Source organism: Hibiscus syriacus, unplaced genomic scaffold (genome assembly GCF_006381635.1).
Source record: "Hibiscus syriacus cultivar Baekdansim isolate YM2019G1 unplaced genomic scaffold, ASM638163v2 tig00000340_pilon, whole genome shotgun sequence".
In the NCBI taxonomy this organism is placed as follows: domain Eukaryota; kingdom Viridiplantae; phylum Streptophyta; class Magnoliopsida; order Malvales; family Malvaceae; genus Hibiscus; species Hibiscus syriacus.
Genome location: NW_024061783.1, coordinates 11,294,329 through 11,303,612, shown reverse-complemented (window position 1 = coordinate 11,303,612; position 9,284 = coordinate 11,294,329). Strand labels below are relative to the sequence as shown.

The following is a 9,284-nucleotide window of genomic DNA, read 5'->3' as shown; positions in this document are numbered from 1 at the left end:
CTTCTTGATCTTTAAGTTTGTACCAGTTCAAGGGTGTACGCCATTTCATTCCATAGAGAGCCTCATAAAGAGCCATATTGATACTTGACTGGTAGCTATTGATGTAAGCAAATTCGACAAGTGGCAAGTATTTTTCGTACGATCCTTTGAACTCTATAAAACAGGCTCTCAACATATCCTCTAGAATTTGGATAGTCCGCTCGAATTGTCCATCGGTCTGAGGATGAAACGCTGTGCTAATGTTCAATCAAGTTCCTAACGCTCCATGTAAAGTCTTCCAAAACCTCGATGTGAATCTAGGATATCCATCAGAAACAATTGAAATCGGTACACCATGTAATCTGATAATCTCCCTGATGTACAATTCAACATACTAATCCATGGAGAAATCAGTTCTTACTGGAATGAAATAAGCCGATTTAGTCAATCTATCCACTATTACCCAAATTGAATCTCTTTTATTTGGAGTCAATGGTAACCCTGTCAGAAAATCCATCGTCACATTCTCCCACTTCCATTGAGGAATAGACATTGGTTGCAGTAGGCCAGATGAAACCTGATGCTCAGCTTTGACTTGCTGATAAGTCAAACACTTGGACACAAATTTCGTAATACTTTTTTTTTCATTCTTGGCCACCAATATCAACTCTTGAGATCCATATACATCTTATTTCCACCTAGGTGAATCATCAATGGACTATAGTGAGCTTCTGTTAATAGTTCCTTTTTCAATTCATCATCATCGGAATCACTAATCTCTCTCAGTAATATAGAGTCCCATCAGCTTTAATTTCATAATCAATAAGCTCTCCATTCTTTACTTGTTGTAACCTATTCAAACACTTTTCATCTTTGAAATTCCTTAATTCTATCTAGCCATGTTGGCTTAAGAGTCAATTCCACACATATTTCACCATCTCCTTCCAAGGACAACCTGACATCTATAGCTCGTAAGAGTGCAAACATCTTCTGACTTAAAGCATCCGCCACCACATTTGCTTTTCGAGGGTGGAAATCGATTACCACATCATAGTCTTTTAGAAATTCCACCTATCTCATTTGTCTTAAATTCAACTCTTTCTGGGTCATGATATACTTCAAGCTCTTATGATCGATACATAAATAGCAACGTTCACCATATAGGTAGTGACACCAAAATCTTCTTCAACGTTTCAAAACTTCATTGACATTCAGAAGTCCAAACAAATGCCACATCTTTCCTCATCAACTTAGTTAAAGGTAAAGCTATCATCGAAAAGTTCTTAACGAATCTTCAATAATAACCTGCAAGTCCAGAAAACTTTAAACTTCAGATACATTCTTTGTAACCTCCCATTCTAGAATGACTTTTATCTTCTGAGGATCAAACCAAATTCTTTCAGCATAAATTACATGTCCAAGGAATGTCACTTCATTCAACCAAAACTCATATTTCGATAGTTTGGCATATAACTTCTTATCTCTTAGAATCTGCAAAACTATCCTAAAGTGAGTACTATGTTCTTCATTCGTTTTCGAATACACTAATATGTCATAGATGAAAATAACTATGAATTGATCCAGATAAGGTTGAAATATTCTATTCATCAGGTCCATAAAGGCAGCCGATGCATTCGTAACTCTAAAAGGCATCTCAATGAACTCATAGTGACCATACTTTGTTCTAAATGATATATTTGGAATATCTTTCTCCTGAATCTTCAACTGGTGATATCCAGATCTCAAATTGATCTTAGAGAAAACTGAAGCCCCTTTCAACTGATCAAATAAATCATCAATTCTAGGAAGATGGTATTTATTCTTGATAGTCACCTTGTTGAGCTCCCTATAGTCAATGCAGAGACGTATTGACCCATCATTCTTTCTAACGAACAACACTGGAGCTCCCCAGGATGATACATTTGATTTAATGAATCCTTTATCCAACAATTCCTGTAACTGAATTTTTAGCTCATGCAACTCTTTTGGAGCCATTCTGTATGGTTCCATTGCAATCGGTGTAGTTCCAGGCATTATCTTAATCTGAAATTCCACCTCTCTATCGGGAGGTAACCCTGTCAACTCTTCAGGAAAGACATCGGGAAATTCTCTGACTATAGGAATTTATTTTAACTTTTTCTCCTTAATTCTAGTATTCAGTACATTGGCCATAAAACCCTGACATCCTTGTAGTAACAAATTCTTTACTGACATCACTGATATAACATTTGCCAATGAATTCCATCTTTCACTGAATACTATTACTTCTAATCCATATGAACTGATTAATGTTACTCTATTCAGTCTACAATCAACATTTGCATGATAGCGATATAACCAGTCCATTCCTAGTATCACCTCGAATTCATCAAAGGGTAATTCCATCAGATTAACAGGGAATTCAATTCCCTGAATCCGTATGGGACACCCTCGACACACTCTATTTACCCGAGCACTGTGCCCCAATGGATTTGTTACTATCATATCATTACTAGTTGTTTCTAATTGAATTCCCAATTCTCTCACCAATTTACTACTAATATATGAATATGTAGGCCCCAGATCAATCAATACCATAACATATTTATCATACAGTAGAAAAGTACCTACAATTATTTCTGGATCATCACAATCTTCATTAGTCTTGAGGTTATACACTCGAGCAGTGGAGCGTACTTTCTGTTGAGTAAAGGACTCGGACTAACTTCTTTCTCTACCTCTATCTCTACCTCGTCCTCTCTGAGACATCGAAGCAGATCGCTCCGACTGTGCATGCTTTCCAGTCCTCAATGGACAATCTCTCATGAAATGTCCTGTCTCTCTACATCGAAAACAAGCTCCTGATTTAACTCTACATATACCGCTATGGTATCCACAAGGTTGACATTGTCTCTGTTATGCTCTCCCATCACCATACCCTACTGATTGAGTCTGTCTAGCTCTCATCTGATTTGATCCTTTAACAGAGGATGCCACCGATTTAGACCTCGCCTACGATCGAAAACCAGAATCTCTACCTCTTTTGGGTGGTGCAGAACTTGATGAAGCCCCAATTCTTTTAGAAGATTGGGATCTTTGTTCCCAAAACCGTTCATTCTGAGCTCTCTTGTAACGTCTTCCATACCGGGTTAGTGATCAAATTGTGAAATTTTAAAATTTAGTGACCAAAGCAGATAAATTGAATGGGTGAAAGATTTAATAGGAATGTTTCATGTAGGATGGATAAGCAAAGAAGGGAAATTAAGAGGGCAAATGAGTCTTTTAGTAAGAGAAATAATTAAATATTCCTTAAGGTTATTTTATAAACCACGTAGAAAGCATTTGAGAGAAAACAAGGTTCCGGATATTTCTCTCTTCTTCTTCTCCAACCGTGAAGTTTGCAAGAAAAGGTGATTTGTCTTCTTTTGGATTAATTCTTATGAGTTAAGCATGGTTTTGGTTAATGAAGATTTAGGAAAGACGATGAAGAGAAACAAGGACTTAGAAACTCAAAGAATTCTAAGTTAAGGGAGATTAAAGGTTGGGAGCCATTAAATGAAATCTTGGATTAAAGGTCATAATAAGAATTAGAAGTTGGATTTGACTTGTCATCAAGCTAATTAAGAAGTATGAGGTGATAGAATTAAAATTAGAACAAGTTGGAATTTGAGTAAGATTCTTAAATTCTATATGGAGGATTGGTTTTTTTAAGTTTTAGAGGTATTGAATGAATAATTATTAGTTTAAGTAAGAGTATGAAAGTTAGGAATATTAAAGGGAGTAAAATAGGAAGGTTTGAGCTGAAAATGAGATGATTTTCGAGCTCAAAATAGGATTTTCGGGCTAGGGGAATCGATACCCATTCAAGGGGAATCGATACCCCCTCAAACGAATATGAAATTCCAGAATGCCAGAGGGGAATCGATACCCCACAGTAGGGAACCGATTCCCCCTAAAGAAAAAAATAAAAATCAATTCCTTAATTTTGTTTAGGCTATTAGAAGTTAATTTCAAGACTTAGGCATCTGATAATCATATTGAAAATTATGTTTATGTAGATATTGAGCCTAATCGAGTTCTGGAACAATCGACAAGTAAGATCGATCGAGGAAAAAGCAAGGAAATATAGGTGAGTGCATATGCATAGCATGAATATAGTATTATATTCAGTTCTAGACTTGTGATAAGTCTAGATTCAATATTTGATACATGATCACATTCCATATTATGATACTTGACATGAATTCATATTATATGTATTATGTGACATGAATATGCAGGAAAAGTTATATGAATTATGTGATAAAGGTATGGAAAATGAAACGTTTATGTGATAAAGGTATGGAAATGATATGTCTATGCGATATAAATTATGTGAATTGTAAAAGGCCATGTTCTGTAGATGAGAACTATAGGTATAGTTGGCATGCCAAGGGTAGAGGGTCTACGCGGTCATTCGGGATATATATATATTCTTTGGAACATTTGTGAGGTCTTTTGAGACACATAATTGATCCTTGGCATATGTATATGATTCATAAGGAATTTATATGTGGTCATTCGGGACAAATTCTACGCCATCCTTCGGGACAAATTTCTACGTGGCACTTCGGTGCAAAAACTCTACGCGGCACTTCGGTGCAATTTATACGAGCTGTGGTGACAGCATAGTTCACAACCTCGCAATACTCACGTACCTTTGGTTCTCAATATGGTATCATGGGCCAATAAACTTATTAATACAAATTCGTGAATGCTAATGTAATACTCTTACAGGTAAGGATCATGGTGTTATAAACTACATTGATTAAGTATACGATTTCATCTCATTTCATATCATTATGGCATTTTCATTACAGTTCCTTTCTATTATTATTACATTGCCTCACTAAGTCGATGACTTAGCGTGTGAGTGTTTCACGCGTAGGATCCGAGAAAGTAGAAGATACAGGTTAAGCAACTAACAACATTACTCTTGCAACTATCAGATCAGAAGCAACCTAATCAGTAGGTCATTTTGTTATGTAAATGGGTGTTGGCATGTAACTAAAGGGTTAAGTTGTGTATGCTCTGAGTATTTTGGTAAACTTGTATTAATATATGTAATATTATCGTATTTTCTTAATATAATTTTAAGTATTTTGTTATTATTTGTTAAGAGTAATGTTTTAAAAAGGTAATGTGACATCTCGGACTCGTATCTGAGTCGGGTACGGGTTAGGGGTGTTATATCTCTCTAGAGCTTTAGTACGATTTACTACCTCTTGAAACGAGGACAAGTTCAACATTATGAACAAATCCTTTAACCTTGGGCGCAAGCCCTCAATAAACCACTCGTATGCTTCTTTCTCTGTCGGAATCAACTCAGCCGCAAAATGACTTAACTTATTAAACTCGCACTCATATTTATACACAGTGCGGTTCCATTTCTTCAGATTAAAAAATTATTGCTTAATCTGCTTGATGAACTGATCTCATATATACTTGTGCTTAAACTCATCTAGGAACACAGACCATGTCACCTGATCACTAGTCATCCTCATAGTGACATTCGTCCACCAAATTCTCGCTTGCCCACGAAGCAAGGAAACCACTCAGTCTAACTTTTCCACATCAAAATAGTGGAGTCCATCTAACATGATATTCACATCATTGAGCCAAAGGTCCGCAACAACAGGACCTTCCTCAGCTTCACATTTGAATTCAGGAGCTCTTAATCCCTTTAACTCCTTTGCTACATTCATTCTCTGAGTAGAGAGAGTAGGAGGTTGGAAACGCGTTAGGATGACGGCCAACGTCCTGAAGAAAACGTCTTGGTCTTGTACAGGCACTCCATAAGGTGTCTGTCATTCACCTTGCCTGGCCAAGGTAGGTCTCAGCTGGCTTACCATCTCCCGCTTCACTTCGAGAACTATCTTGTCCAGACATCTAATAAGATATAACCATATAGTTCTATTAGCAAAACAACATACGTATTACTCTTATCAGATTAGAAGTTCTTACTCATATGTTGGCATGAGCATATTTAAAAACACTCTAGACTCTGATTTATACCTAGAATCAGCTAAACCATAGCTTTGATACCATTAAATGTAACACCCCAACTCGTACATGACCCGGATACGAATCTGAGGTGTCACATTGACTATTCAAAATGTGTACATTTATAAAATTACAGAAAATTTAAACTTTCATTAACATAAAGTTAATATTTTACATAAGTATGTTCCAAAACATTACAAAATCGATCAGAGCATACGTACTTCACGACTTGTTTACATGCTAACATATATATAAGAAAAACATACTGTACAAAGTACTTCTGATCTGATCTTCGAGTGGATGTATGTTGTCTTGCGAATCCTAAGCCTGATCCTCTTGCTTCTCAGTACCTTCGTATAAAAATGCTTACACGCTAAGTCATAGACTTAGTGATGCATAAAAAAATATAACAATGCCATTTTCCTATGAATATGAACATGCAATTTGATTATCCAAATACAATCATACTTATTATATCATAATTTAATCATATCATATATGATTCAGGGTAAACAATAATAACATGATAGCATATAATCATGTAAATATTTTTTATATCTTTTATAAACCCATGTACATTACTGAGAACTTAAGGTATGCAATTACTTTAAGGTTGTGCACGTATGCTGTCACCACAGCTCGTATAAGAATCCACTGAGTGGCATGTGAAATCTATGTCCCGAAAGACCTATTTAACCATCGACTATTGGCATGCCAACTATACCTATAGCTCTCATATCACATACCATAACATTATCATTATGCTTCATATATTCATGTATTCATATCATTTCTCTTATACTGGCATATGTCATTTTCTTCTATCAAATATAACATATACGTAAAATCATCAATCTCACATCATATAACATATGTTATTTGAGTATGTTCACATGAATCATATCACATGTATTAAATTATATAAACATATCTATAACTTATGTATGTGTTTATAATGAACATAATATGTATGCATGTTCATAGTTATTGGACTATGAAAAATTACATAGGAAATAAACTTATTACAAGTCTTATTTCCCTTGAATTGCACCTAGAGTATGCACTCACCTTAGCCTCACTTGATCTCAATCACTTCAATGACTTAATTTCTCTTTCTTGATCGTTCCTAACTTTTCGATCGTTTCGAAACTTGCTTGAGCTCAATATCTACACAATCATACATTTCGTTTACATATCAGCATTCGAAATATTATGATTCAATCCTTAATTTCTTAGTCGAAAAGAAAGGCTTAATTTAATTTTCTACTTGTAGTAGTAACGGTACCCCCTATAGGGTATCGATACTTCCCTAGCTGTGGTATTGATACCAAGCCTAAGTATGGATACCCAAATTTGATTATGGAATCCTTGTTTCAAGAATGGTACCGGTACTTAACTTATGGTATCGGTACCCTTGGTATCGATACTACCCTTTAGGTATCGATACCCCATAAATAACTTATCAAATTATGGCTTATGTTATCAATATTGTTCAACCAATATCGATACCCCTACTCCAAATTGCCTTATTTTACCCTTGAAGTATCGATTCTTAATAAAGAAGTACCGATACTCATAGCCCATAATTCACTTGTAAAGCTCGAAAATTTACCATTACCAATCTAAACCTTCTATTTAAAGCTCCTAACATGCTCTTAAATCAAGTACACATACTTAAATCAATTCTTATTCATATAACACATCTGTATATTCCATATTTCATCCTATGTCTTGAAATCAAGAATCCTATCAATTTTCCAACATGTTTTAATTTCAATTATAACACTTCATATTTCTTAATTTATTTGATGACAAGTCAAGTTTAGTTTCAAACTTAACTAACTCTTATCCAAGATTTCACTTACAAACCCCTTATCTTTAATCCTTCCTAACTCCTCTGTCTTTTGATTTTAAGATGACTTAAGCTTTCTTTAAGCTTAATTATCATCTAAGGAACAAAACCCAATCTTAAATTCTATACAAAATCAACCAAAAAGAAACTCACCTTGCTTTTATATGACTCACGGCTGAAAGAGGGAAGAAGGATGAAGAGAACTCTGGAAATTTTCTTTTTCCTTCATCCTTTTATTCCACGTGTATATATCTCCACTATATGACATATTTAATTCATTAGTTCATCAAATGACCCTTTTTCCCTTCCATTCATCCTTCTCTACTATTTAGTCCTACACAAAATTTTCATATAAGTCCCTGAACTTTTCAATTTATCTACTTTAAATAACTAAATTCTGAAGTTTAACAATTTGGTCACTAACCCGGTATTGAGGATGTTACATGCTGACTTTAGGATAAGGAGCTCTTCTAGGTGGAGTTGGGATATTCAGTTGAGGAGGAACTTGGCGGATTGGGAGATGAAGTTGTTGCTCCAATTGTATACGTTGTTAGGCAATTTTTAATCTCCAGAGTTCATTGATGTTAGTTATGTTTAGTTTGGACAGGGTGTTGATTGTTTCTCGGTGAAATCGTGGATGAAGCTATTGATGAATAGGTCTAAAGTAAATCCTTTGTGGTCAAATTTTATGTGACTTGGGGCTGCCCCTCCGCGAGTGGTGTCCTTCGTGTGGCAAGTGGTTTATAAAAAGGTGGCAGTCAAAGTCGAGTTAGTTAAGCATGATGTATTGGGGATTGAGGATCAGTCGCGTCTCTTGTGTGGAGATTACATAGAATATGTTTCTCATCTTTTTGTTTCTGCTTCGTCTCTTGGGGTCTTTGATCGAGTTTCATGAGCATGTGGAACATCTCTTTCGTTGTTCTAGAGAGCTCGCCTGATCCACTCTCGGCTTGGTTTGGGTTGGTCCCAAAGTCAGTCATTTGGACTTTTATCCCTGGAGCAATTTTGTGGTCAGTGTGGAAGCAAAGAAACGAAATTGTTTTTAACAATGTGAATCTTGATCGAGTTCAACTATTCTTCTTGGTCAGATAAAGAGTGGCAACATGGTTTTCTTCAAAATTTCAAAATCATTCGGTCATTTTCAATAATTTAGTGGGCAATCTTACGTTAGCATATTCTTACCATTGCTCAAACAAGGTTAATTTTGTCTAAGAAGGTTGGTGTCCTCATTCGTCAGGTTTTTTTAAGGTTAACGTGGATGGTGCTATGGATAGTTTTTGGCAAAAGGGTGACATAGGGGGTTTACTTCGGGACGAGAAGGGTGTCATATTGGATTCGTTTTCTGAGAAAGTTGGATCGGGTCCTCCAATTCTGGCAGAACTGTTGGCTATTAAGAGGGGACTGTAGCTTTTTTTGGATTCAGAGTGGGCTT

The 9,284-nt window shown here is 35.7% G+C and overlaps 1 protein-coding gene across 1 annotated transcript in view; it reads right to left on the bottom strand.

Annotated features, from left to right (window-relative positions):
* Nucleotides 1-1,262: 1,262 nt before the first annotated feature.
* LOC120199853 (SWR1 complex subunit 2-like) overlaps nucleotides 1,263-9,284 on the bottom strand; it is a 51,824-nt gene continuing 43,802 nt past the window's right edge. Inside the window, exons 14-18 of the mRNA XM_039200847.1 lie at nucleotides 3,290-3,346; nucleotides 2,697-2,800; nucleotides 1,870-2,063; nucleotides 1,658-1,758; nucleotides 1,263-1,284 (exon numbers count right to left, since the gene is read on the bottom strand). Coding sequence (XP_039056778.1) covers nucleotides 1,263-1,284; nucleotides 1,658-1,758; nucleotides 1,870-2,063; nucleotides 2,697-2,800; nucleotides 3,290-3,346 — 478 coding nt within the window. The remainder of the gene's footprint in view (nucleotides 1,285-1,657; nucleotides 1,759-1,869; nucleotides 2,064-2,696; nucleotides 2,801-3,289; nucleotides 3,347-9,284) is intronic.